Source organism: Diceros bicornis, chromosome 25, assembly GCF_020826845.1.
Source record: "Diceros bicornis minor isolate mBicDic1 chromosome 25, mDicBic1.mat.cur, whole genome shotgun sequence".
NCBI classification, from domain to species: Eukaryota; Metazoa; Chordata; class Mammalia; order Perissodactyla; family Rhinocerotidae; genus Diceros; species Diceros bicornis.
The window spans coordinates 21,712,826-21,734,157 of NC_080764.1; the positions used below are offsets into that span (position 1 = coordinate 21,712,826).

General features: G+C 35.3%; 1 protein-coding gene across 7 annotated transcripts in view; it reads right to left on the minus strand.

The window, feature by feature from the left end:
* MYBPC1 (myosin binding protein C1) overlaps positions 1–21,332 on the minus strand; it is a 91,137-nt gene that overhangs the window by 33,645 nt on the left and 36,160 nt on the right. For 5 of the 7 annotated variants that reach the window (XM_058568567.1, XM_058568564.1, XM_058568566.1 and 2 more), the window contains 11 exons: positions 18,671–18,819; positions 18,217–18,334; positions 16,665–16,716; positions 14,518–14,574; positions 8,975–9,141; positions 6,929–7,061; positions 4,939–5,063; positions 3,910–4,015; positions 2,797–2,963; positions 1,169–1,331; positions 100–206 (listed from right to left, as the gene is read on the minus strand). In XM_058568567.1, the coding sequence (XP_058424550.1) occupies positions 100–206; positions 1,169–1,331; positions 2,797–2,963; positions 3,910–4,015; positions 4,939–5,063; positions 6,929–7,061; positions 8,975–9,141; positions 14,518–14,574; positions 16,665–16,716; positions 18,217–18,334; positions 18,671–18,819 (1,344 nt within the window). The remainder of the gene's footprint in view (positions 1–99; positions 207–1,168; positions 1,332–2,796; positions 2,964–3,909; positions 4,016–4,938; positions 5,064–6,928; positions 7,062–8,974; positions 9,142–14,517; positions 14,575–16,664; positions 16,717–18,216; positions 18,335–18,670; positions 18,820–21,332) is intronic. The other 2 variants (XM_058568568.1, XM_058568565.1) reach the window with 1 other exon arrangement.

The following is a 21,332-nucleotide window of genomic DNA, read 5'->3' on the forward strand; positions in this document are numbered from 1 at the left end:
TTTTCTTTAAATATCACATAGTTTTGAATATGGTATATTTCCAAGGTAAGCAAAACAAGCAAGAACACAATTCTGCAATGATTTCTTTTATCTACTCACCGATAACATGAACTTTGGCAGGCAGAGTGATAGAGTAGGCATCTGGTGCAAACACATAATCACCTTCATCTTCAACGAGAGAATTGGCTATCACTAACTTGTGGATTCTAAGGAAACAAGAAAAACATGTTTCTGAGAGTTTGCAAAGATTTAGATTTTACACAATCAAGCTGAAGAGACACCTGGCCTTTATCTGATTAACTTATTTCGTGCAGGCTGGAGAGAGAGAGAGAGAGAGAATATGAATGTGAAGACTTAATTATCCTATTTATTGATCCACATTAAATATTCATTTTGGAGTATATGAAATTATCTCTGCAAATACAGCCTGCTTATTATATATGCGAGAGTCTATTATTCCTTTTTTCATCTCATAGGTTAAAAAAGGCTAAGACATAACATCTCACTAATACCATACTTTAAGATTCAAGAAATTATCAAGAATAATCTTGACTTTGGCTTTATATGTCAAACCAAGAGCAATAGTTCTTAACTTTATTGGGGTTATGAACCAGGGAATATCTGATGGGGGCTATGGATCCTTTCTCTGGAGAAAAGCATGTATTTTTGTACACACAGAATTTGCTTACAATTTCAGGGGACTTATGGAGCCCCTTGAAGTTCATTCATGATCTCCTAAGGATCCATGATTCAAGCTTAAGATCCCTTGCCTTAGATGCTTGCTAGATTGTAGGACATTATGCCCTCCCCCAAAATTGTGGAAAGGTCATGTGACACTTATTGGTTAGGGACAGTTAATCCATTTCAACCAGTTCCTCAACTAGAATTCAGTATCATTCCTCTAACTTCAAGTTTAGATGGAAAGAATCAGTCAATGGGTTTTGAACAGACAGAGCACCACGCTGTGAGGAGCAGATTCAGGATCACAGGTAGGAGACGATGTTCAACAGAGAAATCACATGTTCTTGCTATTTGGAAGCAAAGAACCAGAAATAGATCCTCTCCCTATGACTACTCTCCAAATATCTTCACCAAATATGTAATTCAGGAAGTGGGAAAAGTGAAGATGAGGACCAGTCCTCGCTTATGGGTTGCCTCGCTTGTTTACCTTCCTTTGTGAACAATCTTTAGACGGTCACTCTCCTGAACGGGTAGGCCATTTTTAGTCCATTTTCCTGGTATGTTTTCAGAGATTTCACACTTCAAGCAGATTTCATTTCCAAGTTTTACAGTCTGATCGGTCAAGGGTGTCAATACCTTCAGGGGTTTCACTACAGAAATTATAGACAGTTGTAAATGCCAAATCCAAACTCCAGACAGGCCAAGATGGTGTCATTTAACAATGATACAGTCAGTTTTGCTACACCACTTGTTTTAAAAGTGAGAATTTTTTCCAATTGATATGTTAGGGAACAACTGAAACATAACACAAATTTCATGTTTGATTATGCACGATTGCATTCATGAGAAAACTAGGTGAATCCAGAAAACCACACCCTGCTGAGGTGACCCAGGTAGGACTGCACATAACACATACACACCTCAAACATCTACCAGCTACCAGTTCACCCATGTGATATGAGCCACACCCACGCACATCTGAGATTACCACTATCCGTCCAATTTCAAATAACCTCCTTCCACCACTTCACAATAGCTCACAAGCTGCAACACTTCTGACATCACTTCCACAAGCAAATTTCAGGTCTTTTTCCAAGGTAAAATATCATATTTATTGTAGCATTTATTAACCATTTAACATGTGCAACTGTGCTATTGCTTTTCATTAGGTTCTTATAATTTTTTTTTTACTGTTTTGCTGATAAAATTTTTGAGTATTGTGCACATAACTCCACTTTCCCTATTAGCCCTTTGGTTTTTATTGCATGACTTTGGATAGCATAGTGATTTTTAGAAACGCATATGTTGCATCATAGCAGAACTGACTGTAATTGCTTTAAATGGATACAAATATCAGATAAGGATCTGCCTATGGTTGAAAAACTTTTTTTGATATTAAACTAAAATGGCCACTATTCCATGAAACATAGGGAATATATTGGGTTACTTCTGAATAATTCAATGACCATATGAATCGCAACCAGACTAACAAAGAAGTAAGGAAGCGGGATTTCTGCTCTGCATGTATTACCAATCTTCCTGAGGGATTTGCTATTTAAATTTCATGGCTGACTGGAAGGGACAGATTCTGCCATTGAGAACTGACTACTATCAGGAGGCATTTGGGGAAGTACATGAATTCTCTCATGCCTCTGAATCCTGTTAGCAAATGAGTTCTTACAATATTCTGATTGAGCCCCATTAGTTTGAGTAACTTGTCACCCTAAATGTAGTTTCAGAATGTTGAATGTTTATTTAATGAATCTATGGATTAAATAAACTATCAGGATTTGATATCATATCTAAGTATTTATCATCCATTTATATAGCTTTGGGATTCAAATATTTCTTAACCATTTGGGTAACTTCTCTGGCAGGTGATTTTTATACTTTCTTCCTAATATTGATGCTCTATTATCAAACTGGGTAATTGGTTCCTTTCTCAGAGTCTCTAATTGATATGACATAGACATTCAGCTAGAATGGATTCCAACTTTACATATTTAAAATTGCCACAAGTAGAAATCAAATAGATTGACTTTCTTAAAACTGAATTAACAAATGTAACACCATCAGTAAGCCAAGGTGGAAGACATCCAAGGAAGTCTGACTTACAGCCAACGCTAAGTTTAGCAGATGATTGTCCTCCTGTGGTCATTACAGAATATTCTGCAGCATCGGCCTTTGTTGCTCCTTCTATGATCAAAATGTGTTTTTTGCCCTCAACTTTAATTCGGTATCTTGATTTTGGACCAGGGACGATCTCCTCACCATTCTTAAACCTGAGTTAAAATAGATTATACAAAAGTTTCATAAAAGACCCTTCAGGAGACAGACCTTGTTGGTCTTGTTTTTTGCTTTATCCCACTGTAGATACCAGACACTCAAGAGTTGGCTTAAAGTATGTAGGAATCAATCTAACAATGGATTAATATTGTAACAAGTATTGTCTGAAAATTACATTAAAAGAATATAAACCCCCTCTTTTCATTCAAGATCAATCAGACGAAGATGCTAAGAATGGATATTACCCATGTTTGGGCTCTTGATACAAACTAGTAAGAATAATGTTTTAATACATTTTAAAGATAGCTATAATTCCTGATTAGAATGAACAATTAACTGTACCAATTACTACACATTCCTGCTATGTAATTTAGTATACTTCTCAACAAAGCATTTCATTTTAAGGTTTTGAATCTTCTAATCTTTAATTTTGAGGTTTCTCACAGAGAACTTGAGGAAACACTTCACAACTGACAAAAAAAAAAACGTTTTATTTTATAAAGTAATTGATGATTCTCAGTTCCAAATATTTTTCTGAGCTACTATAACAATAAAGTGACTAGGAATAAAATGAAAACAAAAGGTATATTTTTCATGTAAGTTGCCAGTATGGCATAGTGAGAGTAAGCATGGTGTAGAGGTTAACAGCATCTAGGGACTTTGGAGTCAAACAGACCTGGGTAATCCTGAGCCATCCATTTATTAGTAAGTACCTACTTCCCTACGTCCTCACCAATATAGATTTCTGAGTCGTTTTTCAATTTCATAGGTGAAAAAATCCCCGGTATCTTAGTATAGTTTTAGTTACAATTTCTACTAACACGAACGAGGTTGAGATTCTTTTCATATGTGTAAAAGCCATTTTCTGTTCTCCAAACTATGAAGGCACATTTTTTTTTTTTTGTCTACTAAAAATGCACAGACCTCAGAAAAGCTATTTACCATTTTACATTGGCATCATCTTCAGACACCTCACATTCTAATTCCACTCTCTCCCCACAGTAAGCATTCAGATCTTCCAGCTGTTTGGTCACCAAAACTGGAGGCTCTAGAGTGAAAAAAGGGAGAATCAGAATCATTAAATGTCCAAAACCTGCCTTATGACCCTTGTTCACAGGTGAAAAACCAACTGTAAGAAAGTATCATCCATCATAGAGCTACAGTTAGATGTTGGTAGATAGTAGGTGAGGTTTTTATGACTTTTCTTGGCAAAATAAATAGCTGGCAACCCTGGGTGAGTTTTCTCAATTTTCTCAGAACTCTTCAAATTAAATAAATCATTGTTCTAAAGAGTAGACAAAATATATCAAATATCCCTCTTTTGGCAAATAGCATATTTTGGCAAACAGACATTTCTGATGAAGGAGAACCTATAACACTAACATTCTTTGATTCTGGTTCTAGATGGATGATAGAAATTGCCGAGTTGTTTTAATCAGAGGGCCTTGTAAAGAAAATAAGTGATTCATGGCTTCATTGGCATCCTCCAGCTCTTTTCACAATGTCTTAGTAAATGATGGTCTTCAGCACTCTCAGTGCCAACCACTGATGCCCTTTTACTAATAAAGCTGGTTTCAAGAGAAATCTATTTGTGATCAGCTGAATGTGTGAAATGAGGGTTACCCAATAGACTTTGTTGGGTTGCAGAAGCTGTCACTAGATAACTATATTGCAAAATATTGCTTGCTTCAGTCAAAACCACAAGGCATTTTTACTCAGAAATTTTTTTCTCTCCTTGGCTTTTCTAGTCTTCAACAAACCTGAAGATTAATTACGATACACAATAATTGCAAGTGTAGAGAAGCTTCAAGGCAGAGCCAATCTAACACCCAAGCTAAACCATTTCTGGAGGTACTCCTAGCTGCGTTCTGGAGCTCAAGAGGTCACCTCATCACTTTCATTTTGATTATTACCCCCAGGAGAAGGAGAGCCATTGGCTCTTGATGAAAACAGTAAGAGATTTCACTTTACCTCTCACAAAGAGCTCAGTGGAACATTTCTCATCACCAGCTGTCACATAATACTCCGAATCATCTGTTAGCAAACAGTTATTGATAAACATGATTCTTTCGCATCCTTTATGCTCAAAGATGTATCTGTTTTAAACAGGAGAAAGATAAACAGAGTCAATGAACTTGATTTTATTCTTTTCTTTATTGCCAGCAAATTTGGCTTGTAATTTGGTAATATTTGAAAGTCAGGGATATCATTTTGATCTGCCATTATGTAGCATATATTACATAGTTTAATAAACATTAAACATGAAATCAATTTTTATCTTTATAGTACATAATGTACATATGCATATTTACACATAATATTCAATTTTTGTTATTATTTTCTTTTATGTCAGGTTTTTTATTTCAAATATAAATCAGTACTCACATTGCTATTTAAATTTTTTTAACCCATTGTTGGAAAATAGGGCTGAGGTTGTCAGAGAGATTTTTAACTTCGTACATTTTTAAAAATTCATTTACCTTACTAATTACTTTATAGAGGGGCAGAGACTTGATCTTATTCATTGATTCATTGATTCTACTACTTGCCTAGCCCAGTGACACAGATTTTGTTGGGTGAATAAATGATTATACAATTTAAGCAATAGTATGAACACAATCACTAACAATATACTAATGTAGTAATTCTATACAATGTGATATTCTCTTAAATGAGCTTAAGAACTAGTCTTATCATATCACAATTAGTATCTACTAAGAAAGAACTTGAGTATTTGAAAACAAAAATAGCAAAGAAGATGGTCAAATTTAATCATCTGTGACCTGGATTATAGATGGGTATATTAGGGCATTATAACAGACTAAAGAAAAAGTTCTCATTTGGAAAATTCTCAAATTGAACACTTCAAGAACAAAATACTAAACAACATTGTCTGGATAAAGATAATCAAGTAAAACTATGTTTTTGGTAAATTCAGGCCGCCTTTTTTACCAGATATAAACATTATCATCACAGTCACTCTGTAGGCATGACCACATCAAGAATTTGGAAACCACCTAATTGTACTACAGAAGTGACAGATTTTCAGGATTAAAGTCTTTTATAAATATGCACATGGCTCCTGTTAACTTAAAAAAATATATTGGAGTTGAAAATCTCTCAGGCTAAGAAGACTCTCCGTAAAGCAGTTTCATAATAGACTAGCGATACCATCAGACATCAGGGATTAGTCTGTCTCCTTCATTTGGGAGAGGGCCAAGAAATAATAAAACACAGTCTTTAGATGCTATTCTGGAAAAACAAAAGTTATATAATTATAAAGTGTGATTCCCAGCTGGTATATCAAATACATATTTCAAAATTTTTCAGAATTTTATTTTAAAAATTGGGAGAAGCTTGGCAATGCTCTGAAATAATCACATATAACCTATAGCAACACAAAACCATAACTGGGAATCATCTGAAATAGTTTGTATAAAGTTAAAACATAAAACAAGGTTTAGGGGGCCAGCCTGGTGGTGTAGCGGTTAAGTTCACGAGTTCTGCTTTGGTGGCCCGGGGTTCACTGGCTCGGATCCTGCACGCGGACCTACTCACCACTCATGAAGCCATGCTGAGGCAGTGTCCCACACAGAAGAACTAGAAGGACCTACAGCTAGGATATACAACTACGTACTGGGGGCTTTGGGAAGCAAAAAGAAGAAAAGAGGAAGATTGGCAACAGATGTTAGCTCAGGGCCAATCTTCCTCAAAAAAAAATGATTAGGGTTGCCAGATAAAATACAGAATGACTAGTTATAGAAGAAAAAACAAAAAACCCCCAAGGTTTAATTTATATAACACTATAATTTTAATGGTTCTAAAATACATGAAAAGTTTTTACTCTCTCTCCATATGATTTTGCATTATAAACTAAAAACTGCTTTCATTCACAGAAAATTAAGTCAAACTACTGTTTGATTTATATAGTTATCACTGATTATTTGCAAAGCCCACTTACTTTGTACTGGGTCGAATTTCTTGACCATTTTTATACCATTTCACTTCCAACTTTGGATCTGCCAGTTCCACAACAAACCTTACTCTGCCTCCTTTATCAACCTGATATGCAGGATCAAGAATTCTTGCAAAAGCTGATAGAGAGAAGAAGCAAAAATTATGTTAATGTGTGTGTATATATATATATATATATATATATATATATATGCTATGAATTTAAATAGTCAATATATGTGTGCAAACCTAAAACTAAATGAAAAATTGAGACTCGGAGAAGAAAAAAATTAGGAACCATCCAAACTATCCTTTATATTTTAGAATTCTGTGTCAATTTATATACAATAAAATAGTTTAAAAATTTAAAGAGAAGCCACATGTTTTGGAAGAAACATAAGAAAAGAATTATTGAGGAAGCTTTAAAAATGATTGTCCTAATTCTTCAGGGGATGTATAATATAAATCATCCAAATGAAATCCAACTTGAAGAACATGCTTAGTCTCCTAGCATGATTACTATCAGGATCCTTGGTATTATCTTCGTACTTCTTCTATGCTGCAGATAGTTTTTTATCATAAAATTTATGAGATAAATTCAATGACTCATAAGATTAAATTGAATGCCTTTGACTAATTGAAATAGTAGGCTTATCAAAATTTTTGTACTATGGAAACTTGTACAAATAGTGGCATGTTTAAAACACCCCTTACATATATAGTTAGGAACTCAGGATTTCAAAATATTTTAAATAACATAAAACACAGTAGTTTTTAAAAATATTGTCTTTGTAAGGTCCTAAAGAGAGATAGTTAACTTCTTTTTTTTAAATTTCATAATTTTTTTCTGATTTTAAAGATCATAATTGTCATTTAGACAGTTTGGAAAATATATATAAGTGTGGAATACCTAGTGAAGTAGTCATGCTTGTATTTCCATCAGTCCAACTTGATTATACTATTGCTTAAACAAGCTCACTTCCTCATATTTTAACAAGATAAAATAAACACTAGCTTTAAAACAAGTTATCTGTATACCTGAAGACATCAATTCAGAGCCAAGTGACAAAAATAAGAAAGAGCAGTGTAGGGGAAAAGAGCTCAGGGGGCTCTACTCCTTAGCATCCACATGTGTGACTATACAGTCTCAGACACCTCTCAGAAATAAAACTCCAGGAGTTCTGAGATGGTGAGATGCTGAGTTATGTCAACAAAGCAAAATTAACATTTTTATTATTTCTCTGAAGCCATCTCTCAACCACTTTACAGAGAGGTTAGAAATAAGGGCAGATTTTTAAAAAGATGTGGTAAGATTCTTTAAATTCTACTTGAACATTAACAATAAACAATAGGATTGATATAGTAACCTGATGTGTCATAAAACCGATAACTGACAATGACCAAGTATAGGAAATTTGAAGAGCTAATGGTCCATTTAAAATGTATTTCTCTTTTTTAAATTTTATTTTAAATTTCAACATCTCAAAGTATTTTTTTTAAAAAAAGATATTTAAAACCACAACAAACTGCATCCATTTCAGATCCCCAGGGAACAGCACAGCTGTTTTACAAAACACTTTGAGAATCTTGTTGGGCGCGAGAAGTGAATTTCCCACAGCCCATCAAATGGTTGGAAGAATATGATGGTAAAACAAAGAGACATGGAATCTACTCTGCCTAAATAAGAATCAAGAATTTGAGAGGGAGGGAAATGTGGAGGCTGGAGAAACGGGCCACTGGGAAATTCCCAGTGACAGCGGGAATATTCAATACTCCATTTTATGTTGTATGCGGTACCCTAACGTAATTCTTCTGTTGCCTTAAACCTTCAGTAGCTGTCTGTCCGCTACCCGCATAGCCAGCGATGTGCGGGGCAGTGGGCTGCTTCACCTGAAGGCAAAGGTAACCAAGAGAAACGTAACCCCTGCAAATCTTACCCCACCTACTCCCACCCCAAACCCAGCGGGAGATAAGAGGGATGACGGGATGCGGTTCACGGTCACGTCTTTCGCGTGCACAGGAAACAGTCCCCGCCGCCAGGCCACCAACCCACCTGCGCTCTTCTTCTCCACTCTGCGCATGCGCTTGAGCCGCTTGAGCATGCCGCGCAGGTCGGTGATGCCGTACTGGAAGGCGATCTTCTCGTACTCGCTGGGTTTTGCATTTTTCAGCAGCTCCCACACGTCTACCTCGGGTACTTCCTCCTGCTGCTTCACCTCCCTAACCGGGGAGAACCAGTGTGTAGTTTAGTAGCTGCCCACTGGCCTTTACACACGAGGAAAGTCGCAGTGTGGTACCGATTTTTCGGTTCGGCGTTAAAAGCTTTGTTTAGAGCCTGATTAATTAAAGCCGAGAAGAAAGTCTGCTTGCTTTGCTTGAAGGCTCAGGGAAATTTGCAGATTAGTTAAGATCAGAAACGTGCGCTTATGTTGACACTCGTTTTCCTAGTTAAAAACACAATATTAGGAGGAGAGGAGGATATGAGGAAATATCCTGAAGATATTTTTCACTTATTTTCAACTGGAAAGTCTAAATAGAAGGTGAGATTTTGTGGGACTTATCATCAGTTTTCATCTAGGACATGGGTATTGAAATAATTTTGAAAAGCAGATTAAGAACTAGAAGATTTAAATATTGGTCTGTGAAAGAAAAAGGCTGTCTTTCTACCTTCATTGCTATACTCACGTCAGCTATATATGGCGACAGTAGAAATATAGTATTCCAAATCTTAGGATTTTGCAAATGACATTTTTCGACCATATTAGTAAACGTGTACACTAACCATTTTTTGCTGTTTTTTATACAAAAAATATTTGAAACTGCCAGGAAGAGTTTTTTGTTTGTTTTTCATATGATTTTTGTGGATACAGATGCTTTTTAAAAGAATTTTTTTTCCCCTAAATTGTCAAGGGAAAGGGTGAATGAGGCCAAAAATTCTCTCATATTTCATCTTAAAGTACTGTCTTCAACTTTTTTGGAAGCAGGTTGGGTATGAATCTTAAAAATATAATAAATGTTAAACTGTAAAGCAAATGGTTAAGGCTTCCATAAACAAGGGGAAAATAAATACTTAGGGTAATTATCAAAATTATGACCCCAAATTTTGATCACTGACTAAAGAACACAGAGAACATATGAAGAACATATATAACTAAAAAAACATAAGATATAAAGTATACTTGTCTGCCTTTATTTTAAAACCTAAAAATGAAACCAAAACTCAGGAATAAACACTCTTTAGGGAAAGAGCCTTAGTGTAAATGCAAAATATAACTTAAATTGATTTCCTTCGCTGGCTAAATAGTCCTGATTTTGTTAAAGCTTAGTTGACTGTTTTTATCAAGTTAATTTGCAAATGTTATAGTGACTACTTACTGTGAATAATGTTGGTTTGGATATGATTTTCCAGGAAAATCGTCAACACATCTTAAACATCAGTGTGAAAAGAGATTCATGCTATCATGTTAGCAAATGATGGGTTACATATATTTGCATTGTCACATTAATTACAGCTGTTTTAGAGTTTCTTGAGGAAATACTGGATTGTAATCATGGCGAAGGGGAGGAGACTATAAATATTAACATAGAGTTTAGGGTGGCATTAGGCAAGGATGACTTCTGAATATCTAACTTCCATTGTAATGTAAGTCTTTTTGCCCAGTGGAGGAGGATGCTGAGGCAAATCTGGAAAATGGAAGGAAGTGAGAGGTCATTGGTCCATCAGTAACCTTTGTGGGAAGGACTAGACCACACTAATAGGAAAATGTGCCTCTTAAAAACTCAAGACACAAGTATTATCTTCATCTCGCTGAAATGATAACTATACCCTCTATTAACAAAGGGAACTTGAAAAGCTTAAGAAAGTTGTCCTGGAGTTACAATATTGGTAATAATTTGCCAGATCTAACAAATCTACTGCCGGAAAGCAGTCTAAATTTCAAATATATCTTTTAAATATTTTGTAGTAAGTCTTGGAGAATTGCAATTAAAATGTGTATGTATGTACATAGGTATATATTCTCTGTGGGTGTTTCCTCAATCTACTTTATTAATGCTCTATTTTTGTCACATTCCAACCTACATATAGTCTTCAAAATACAATATGCCATACTACATCGTGTTAAATTTGTATTTTGGCCAAGAAGAATGACACACCAACACATTTCAAGTATCCTCCTGACACTGGTGAAGGGATTTAAAGATACCAAACTAGATTAAAATAGCTAAAAAGAGGCACAAATCAAAAACTGAGACATACCTAGATCCACGAGGTGAATATTTATATGACGGAAGCCAGTAATAAAGATCATAATTTTCAGTGTGATTTCTTAAGTTTTGTTGGTAGATTCGTAAAACTGATCATCTCACCATTTTTTTCATTAGAACACCAAAATACACCCCATGCTACCACACTCTTGTCAAATTTTGTATATAAACACCAATAACCTCTTGCCTACTCCTTTCTTTTCTCCCCATAACTTAATTGAATTCCAAATTGCAAGATGAAACTATTATCATTTTGTGCTGGAATGTGAGGTCAAGGCTCCCACCTGTAGCATTTCCTTAACTCATCCAGAATGTGTCTTTATTTACCCTGGTGGCTGCCCATGGTACTATCTACATGGCTATTTTAACTACAGTAGGGAGAAAAGTCCAAATTTCTTTAGGCACCCTTGATTCATTTCCAAGTGTTGGGATAGACCTATATAACATTAACAGTACTTTCATCTACATCAAAATTTCAATAACTTGACGATCCTAGTGAAGAACAAAGCAGTTATAGAAATTTTATGTAGAATAAAACTTTCAAGTATTTATATAGGTCAAATCCGGTAACAAGATGCTGCCCAAAAGATTTACTCTGATTTTGCTAATGCCTATTTGAAATACACTGGCCCTGTCCAGGGCAGGGAGATCTTTTGCTGTATAGAGATGTTGATTGTAACAGTTCTGATAGGGGTTTTGCCACACACTCTTGGAGGAGTAGAAATGGTAACCACATGTCATTACCACAATGAAAACACATGCAATTCACAATTAGTAGGAAAACACAACCATTTCTAAAATTATACTGGTGGATTAGAACGGTATGTTAAATCAATAGAGTCTTATGTTAACGAGAATCTAATTATGAGTCAAAATCATAATTAGGGGATGTAAAGAAAATGAGAACCAGAGACATGTTTGCTGCCCATTTTCTCTAGTAATTTTTTTCTTTAGTCATTTTGACCATTAATTAGATCATTTCTTTTACTCTGCAAACGGCTGGTAGGACTAGTCTGTTCTTTTTTTCTTTCTTTTTCCTTTTTAATCAGAGCATAGTGTTTAATAATCTACTGTAACACATTTGTATTGACTGATGTGTGTCTGTGTGTGTGTGTGAGTGTATTTTGTCTCTTTACAAATATATGCTCTTCAAGAGAAAATGTCACATTTTTGGTGGAAGTGAATATTTATTTGACACCTACTATCAGCCAGCTCTTTTCATTTATTTAATTCTCACAATAATTCTATTAAGTAGTTTTTATTCTCTACATTTACAGATGTGGAAACCAAATCTCAGAGAGGATATATAATTTGACCAAAGTCATGTAATTAGTAAACGGGAGAGTTGAGACTCAAATCCATGTTTTCACCACTACCTTTTCCCTCCCACAAATATGTATTCATCCCATTCTGGCTAGCAGGCACTGGAGGGCACTGGATTTCTTTTCCTCCCATCACCTGGCATTATATTCTACACAAAGAAAGCATTTAGTGTTTTCCTGGCTAAGTCAATGATTGTAGGGAAAAAAAGCTCTCTTGTCTTCCTAAAGTGTCAATTTCGGTTACAAACTGTAGCACTGACTTTCGAGGCATATTCAGAATGATATTTCATATATGGAGTCACAGGAAGTGAACTGACTCAGAAAGGGGAAATTTGGGTTTAAGTCCCTGCCCTGCCTCTGATTAGCTGTGTGACTTGGGATAAGTCTCTCAACGTCTCTGGTCCTTGGTTTCTCATTTGTAGAATGAGGAAGAGTGAAGCTCACTTAAGGTCACTTCATATTCTATTGCTTTAAATAAATTTGGGGAATTAATAAATATTATTGAGAATAATGATTATTTGAAGTATCCAAAGGAGGAAAGGTGTATTTGATACTGCCAAAGTCTGTTGATTGGCTAACATCCATCAGCAATTAATAAATTTCACCTGTTAATATTTCTATTCTCAACCTAAATGTTTAGAGTAGAGGTGAATTTTTCATTCATAGGGACTTGAATAAAGCCATCCAACTAAACTGAGAATAAATACAAACTCAGTTTATTACTATTTGTAATTTGTTGTGAAGTATGTTTATACTTATGTTCCTTTAATAATTATAGAAAGTGCTGAAAGTAATAAAAAGTGAATCTGAAAACCTAAATGAAAACTGGTATCAACATTATATATAGTCATGTGTCACTTAACGACAGGAATACATTCTGAGAAATGTGTCGTTAGGTGATTTCGTTGTGTGAACATCATAGAGTGTACTTACACAAACCTAGATGGTATAGCCTACTATACACCTGGGCTATATGGTACTCATCTTATGGGATCACCGTCGTATATGCGGTCCATCATAGACCGAAATGTCATTATGCGGCTCATGGCTGTATTGTTAATTTAGAATTGTAGCTTTACTCCATTCACAAATTTGCTAGATAAACACAATCCCAGAAAAATCAATTTCTCTTTGTTGCTTCTGCGCTATAGTAAATAGATAGGTATAACTTTATATAAAACATAATTTAGTATATGATTATATATATGCATATATATGGACAGAAATCCTATAAAATGGTTATGTACTAAATATCTATAGTGAAATTCTATAAATTTTATTGTGAGAGAACAATGTTAAGGGAGTGTGAGTCATAATACTAAACATTTATTTCCATTTTGTTATCATATTTTATCACTTCTAAAATGTACTTTCTTTGGGCATTTTAAACATCTTTGAAATAATGATGTGTCTTATAATCAATAGCGTGTCATAATCCACTATTTGGAGCAATTTTTTCATTGCTTAGTGATTTGTAAAATACAGGTATATCTTAAAATGAATGGTGTCTTAGATTTGATGAAATGCAGTAAATCATAAATATTATATTAAAGTAGGTCTGCCTTTTTAAAAATATACACACTTGCAGAGACTTCTACCAAAATTGTGAAATTGATTTTTTGGTCAAATATCAAAGGCAGGAGAATGGAGGCTTTATTTATTCAATCATGACAGGGAATCATGTTTGAAATAAGAGAAATCAGAGGTTTGTAGGTATTTAAGTCCTCTGTCTCAGTTTCAAATCTCCTCATCCCCAACTAAGAAAATATGTGAAGACTCATGAAACATTTAAAAGGAAAGTTTAAAAGCATTAGCTAAAATCTTTATCAGATTAGTATGCAGTTGTTTCTTCCTCTTTCTTAGTCAACTTTGTTATATTCTATAAGCAAAACACATTTTAAGAAATGAGAAATTCTTTGAAAAACATCCACTTTAAACTTGACTTCTCTGAGTGGGTATCTAAAAGATTTCCAGGCCACAGCGCCTCACTCCATCACTTGGTTCTCACCTACGTTTCAGGAGACCACTAAAGTCAAGTTCTCCTGCATCGTCTTGACCTTCTCCACTGTCATTAACAAAAGAAAAGCAAATCTGGGTTTAATGCTGAGAAACATACACAACAGTTTCCCCCAAACACTCTACATATGACGTATATGCAATTTTGTACCAGCACACAAGTCGTGGGACTAAATCAACACAAAAGATTTCTTTTCACACAAGTAACATTTTACATTTTTGGAATATGTACTTGTGGAAAAGCAGACTTGAGGAGCTTGTGTTACTCTACGATTTCAGAAGACACATTTTGGTAGATTGCATATATAAAACTGCTTGGATTTGTGTTAAAACGGAGTAACACAAATGCTCTTAAGCCAAGCAACACAAAGTACTTTGTTTTTGCAAGTTGGGGGGCTTTAGAAATGTACTTGTGTAAAAAGCAAAGGACTTTTGCTGATCTCTGTTGTTCATGAAAGACAGAGATTGGCTCAGAAGACGAAGTGTACCAATGTCAAATATATAAGTACAAAGCTTATATTCCAAGGTAACCTCTTTGTATCCGAGATGAACCAGATAACGTGATACCAACATAATATAAAAATGGAGCTAGTGCAGAGCTTTTTAAAAGATGCATTCCTTTCTGTTTTAAAGGGAAATAGGTATAAGCTTTTCATTTTCTTGGTAATATTTATACCTTTTAAAATGTATTTTTCAAAAATTTGTCTTTGAATTGTTGATGACCCTTTTACTAGGAGCTTTTAAAAGTGCTTTCCTGTAGAGAAATGCATCCTAAATTAGGCATGTAGCCACCTCTGTGATTTCATATAAACTCTAAATAGAAGCTATGGAGCTGACATTTAAATGGCTACGTATTTACTTACACGTTTAATTTTTTAATGAATATTTTGTTTCCTGCTCTTTACAAATGTTAGTTATGGTTTGTAAGAAAAAGAGTCTGTGGGTTTAAAAACAGTGTATATAACATGTAAGTCATAAGAACTGAACTCAAATAATGTGTTTTCAAAACTTCTTTAATAGCAGGTATTTCTAGAAGACTTTTTGAGGTAAACACATGTCTATTCTTTTAAAGCACAAAATTAGGTAGATTATGTCTCCCTCTCCTAAAATATACTTGTACATAGGATGAACATAGTTTTAGACCTCTGCATTTGCTGAACCTAGGGTGAAGGGAAGGTGGAGGGAAAGTAATAGGATTTAAAAGTTATGACAAAAAAAAATACCAATTGACTGACCAGGTAATATTAAATATCTTTTTAAAGTAATTAAAATTTTTATTTATTTATAATTTAGGAGGGAAATAAGCCTTTTATTAATGGACTGAATCATTGCTTTATACTAGTTTAGGATACTTTCCTTATTCAACAAAACTGTATGTGGATTCAGTCATAGCAAGAACAAAATATTTGCTCTCATCAATAAAGTTATATTATGGAAGAATTAAGACGGAGAGTAAAATAATGGTGGGATGGGGCTAGTTACATTTCTCATAGACTAGAAAAATTTTTTCACTTTTCTTCCTTGACCCCCTGACTTTTCAGCCTCAGCAGTTGCAAAATAAATCAAATAGATTGTCCACATTTTGCCTTCCTACAGTGTTCTTTATTCTAGCAGACTCAGTAGTCTTTCATTTAGGATAATCCAATATTTAAATAGTGCAAACTTCAATAGGTAGCTACTTAGTTGTGGTTTTCTGGGCACCTGGTTTAACAGCTCCATAAGTGATTTCTAGATGAAAAGCAATATAGGTTTTCTGACATTACTTAACTAATGCTATATAAGATGTGTATCCTTATATATCTATCTTTTTTGGCTATTTGGTGGGAAATAATGCCATTAAGGAAGAAGCCACATATGAATAGGTTGAAAGTGTGTCTTTATAAGGCAACTGTGAAATCTTTAAAAATGGACACTTCACTATAACAAGAATATTCTTAAAAATGATCAGTATATACTTGATTGGGCTTTAAACCATGGCTTTTATAGAACACTAACTTTTGAATATAAGGTACGTTTGACTACAGTGAAAAGAATTGTTCTCATTTGTAATACAGAGTGTGGCGGAAGGGAAAGCATGTTTTGAAAATCCTCCACTTTCATGTTATACAAAAGCTACCTAGATTCCCCAGTTGAAGTTACCTTCTCTTGAAAGCAGATCTGATGTCAATGTTGGGAGTAGTTCCAGTAGATTCTTTGAAAGGAAAGAAAACAATAAAATAAATACCCATTAAGAAGGCAGTTTGTGTTCAGTCCCTTTCCAGGCTAGGGGGATTCCTCAGATGAAAGGAATGCCGGGTGAAGGGGCTTGGCTCTCCTCCTGGATGGCTGAGCTGCCGAGACATCATACCTCATGCTCCCTCACACAAAATCAATGAAAGGACTTCAGGAGTTCCCTTATCCAGTTGTCATTCCACCTGCCTGCCCATTAGAATCACCTGAGGAACTTAAAAAATATCAACTTCTTGATCCCCCTGCTGGAGATTTTGATTCACCAGATCAAGGATGGGCACCCAGAGATCAACAATCTTAAAAAGCCATTCAGGTTATTCTCAGAGATGCCTGGCCAGATTGAAGAAGCACTGCTAAGGACCAGAGTCCCAACTAATACAGAAATCTCGACAGCACCTCCACCCATGATCATCTAGCCTCTGCTTGACATCTCTCGGAATGGGAATCTCACAACCTTCTGTTGTGTCCACATAACTTTAATGAAAGAGGTCATGCTAATGTTAAGACAAAATTCACCTCCTCATAATTTCCACCTTTTGATTCTAATCTGCCTAAATGCTTCTTGAGTACATGGAAAATGGCCTTTTCCTTCTTCTGTGGGGCAGCCCTTCCCCTATTTACATTGAGTCATATATGTCTGACCTCCTTCCTTCACACATTCAAACTGAATAGGGCATAGTTTCTGGATTCTTCCTCCTGCTAGTTACTCTACTCCAGAAGGGATCCCAGTAGAGGTATGGTGCCCATGGCCAAACGCATTACTCCAAATGTGGAACAAGCAGCATGTTGCAGAGAGTAGTATTATTTCCTAAACCTAGATCCTGTACCACTTAGAATGGCCCAGTTTTAAATTACACCAGCTTTGTCTTTTGTAGCTATATCTCACTTTGGATTTGTCTTAAGTTTATGATCTTTGCTGCTAAGTCACCTTTCCCTTTGTATACTTATAGAAGTGGGTTTCTTTTTTCCCCAACCAATAGGTACACCTTTACATTTATCCTTATTAAATTCACTCTGGGAAGTATACAGAATATACGGATGGAGAACTTCCATATCTGACATTAGTCCTTATAAGAGAAATCCTCCCTTCCACCTGGGTATCCTGACATCCTCATACCATATTAACTTATCTCCAAACTTGAGTGGAAATAGTGGACCCAATGAAACAGGTATATTCAGTAGCAGCAAAAAATGGCATCGGCCCTTATCTGGGAGAATGAAGGAATATAGATAGCATGGGCAAGTGATACTTAGCAATAAAATCCTCCAATTTCTATTTTTAAATTGTCTCATAGTTTAATTCAGCAGGCTTGCTGAGACTACCACAATCAGAAACACACACAGTTTTAAAGGAAACTTTATTTTTAAAATCTCATAGTATTGAATGACCTTCTTCTCCTCTATCCCCTCATACCCCATAAAGAAAAAAATCACATTTATCTGGACAAGAAAGCTCTCTTACCAAGTACTTCAAGATCAAATGAAGAGCTGTCAAACTTATCCTTATAGGTGACCTCACATCTGTAGTTTCCTGCAAAGTTCTCTTTGGCTTTGATGATCTGCATCTCAAACGTGTACACCTGCAATAAAATGTATCAGGACATATTTCAGACCTACCTTGCCAACAGAAAAAGGCCATCACATTTCACTTATTTTCCAAATTTCTCAGCATTGGCTTAAAGATGTGTCTGCATCTGGGGAATCCAGTACAATGCTTTCAATACAGGAGGAATCAATGTGCTCCTTAGCCCCTGGGTACAACAGGGCAACCATGCTAGAGTATAGACACTAGGAATGGTAACTCCAGAGAATTTTCTGGGACTGAAATATCTCAAAGCTAAACCCGAAAATGACCTATTACTGACACGGAAGGAATGAGCTAGCTGAGCCTCTGTGCCAGGAGTTCAGGGCCATACCCGACTATGCCTTTCGAAGGTTTCCTTCAGCTGGAGGTGCTTCCCAGCTTTGCTGGCCAGGTCCATCCATTTCCCTTTGAACCATTTGATAGTGGGTTTTCTAAGAAGATCTTCAGCCTGGACTTTGGCTATAAAGGTGATATTTTCACCTAGAAAAAGCACAAGTGATTCAGACTATGGTTTAAAAATTGTCATTTGTTTTGCCCTCAACTGGAAGGAATTACACAAGACTGCACTGCATATACTCTGATGTGACTGGTGCCTATGGCATTGTGCAATGAAATGGAGCCAATTTTTTTTGTGAGTACCCCAGAAGTTCTTAGGATACTCCAACTTGTTCTGCTCTTGAGGTTTATGGAGCAGAAAAGGAGCAATGGGTTAATCAGTGGAAATAATTTTTGTTTAGTTTTATATTATATACGTGAAATAAAAATGGAAAAATGGACAACCTAGAAGAAATGGATAAATTCCTAGAAACATATAACCTACCAGGACTGAATCATGATGAAATAAAAAAATCCAAACAGAACAATTACTAGTAAGGAGATTGAATCAGTAATCAAAAACCTCCCAACTAACAAAAATCCAGGACCAGATGGCTTCACTGGTGAATTCTACCAAAAATTCAAAGAAGAATTAATACCAATCCTTCTCAAACTCTTCCAAAAAATAGAAGAGAAAGGAACTCTTCCAAACTCATTTTATGAGGCCAGCATTACTCTGATACCAGAACAGGATAAGAATATCACAAGAAAAGAAAATTACAAGCCAATATCCCTATAAACATAGATGCAAAAATCCTCAACAAGGTATTAACAAACCAAATTCAATCATATATTAAAAGGATCATACACCACGACCAAGTGGGATTTATTCTAGGGATGCAAAGATGGTTCAATATCCGTAAATCAGTCCATGTGATACACCACATTAAGAAAATGAATGATAAAAATCGTATGATCATCTAATAGGTGCAGAAAAAGCATTTGACAAAATTCAACCTCAATTTATGATAAAAACTCTCAACAAAGTGGGTATAGAGGCAACATACTTCAACACGAAAAAGGCCATATATGACAAGCCCACAGCTAACATCACACTCAACAATGAAAAACTGAAAGCCTTTCCTCTAAGATCAGGAACAAGACAAGAATACCCACTCTCGCCACTTTTATTCAACATAGTGTTGGAAGTTATAGCCAGAGCAATTAGGCAAGAAAAAGAAATAAAAGACAACCAAATTGGAAAGGAAAAAGTAAAACTGTCACTATTTTGCAGATGATATGATATTATAGATAGAAGATTCTAAAGACTCCATCAAAAAACTGTTAGAACTAATAAAGGAATTCGGTAAAGTTGTAGGATACAAAATCAATACACAAAAGTCTGTTGTGTTTCTATACACTAATAACAAGCTATCAGAAAGAGAAATAAAGAAAACAATCCCATTTACAACTGCATCAAAAAGAATAAAATACCTAGGAATAAGTTTGACCACGGAAGTGAAAGACTTGTATATTGAAAACTCATGAATGAAAGAAATTGAAGAAGACACAAATAAATGAAAAGATATTCCACGCTCATGGATTGGAAGAATCAATATTGTTAAAATGTCCATACTGCCCAAAGCAATCTACAGATTCAATGCAATCCCTATCAAAATCCCAATGGCATTTTTCAAAGAAATAGAACAAGTAATCCTAAAATTTGTATGAAACTGCAAAAAAAAAACCCCAAATAGCCAAAGCAATCTTGAGAAAGAGAAGCAAAGTTGGAGGCATCATGATCCCTGATTTCAAACTACAGTAGTCCCCCTTTAACCACAGTTTAAGTTACCTGTGGTCAATTGAGGTCTGAAAATATTAAATGGAAAATTCCACAAATAAACAACTCATAAGTTTTAAACTGTGTGCCATTCTAAGTAGTGTGATGAAATCTCTCAAGGTCCTGCTCGGTCCCACCCAGGACATGAATCATCGCTTTGTTCAGAGTGTCCACACTGTATATGCTACCCAGTCTTTAGTCACTTACTAGCCATCTCGGTTATCAAATTGACTGTTGTGGTATCACAGTGCTTGTGTCCAAGAATCTCTTAATAATGGCTCCAAAGCCAACTTTATTATTAGTTATTGTTGTTAATCTCTTACTGTGCCTAATTTATAAATTAAACTTTATCATAGGAATATATATATAGGAAAAAACATAGTATATATAGGGCTTGGTACTATCTGTGATTTCAGGCACCCACTGGGGGTCTTGGAACATATCCCCCATGGATAAGGGGGAACTACTGTATATTACAAAGCTGTAGCAATTAAAACAGTATGATGTTGGCATAAAAACAGACACATAGATCAGTGCAACAGAATAGAGAGCCCAGAAATACGCCCATGTGTATATGGTCAATTAATTTATGACAAAAGAGCCAAGAATATACAACGAGGAAAGGATAGTTTCTTCAATGAATGGTGTTGGGAAAACTGGACAGCCACATATAAAAGAATGAAACTAGACCACTATCTTATACCATTTACAAAAATTAACTCAAAATGGATTAAAAACTTGAACATAAGACCTGAAACCATAAAACTCTTTGAAGAATACATAGTTGGTAAGCTTCTTGACATAGGTCTTGGTGATGATTTTTGAATCTGACACCAAA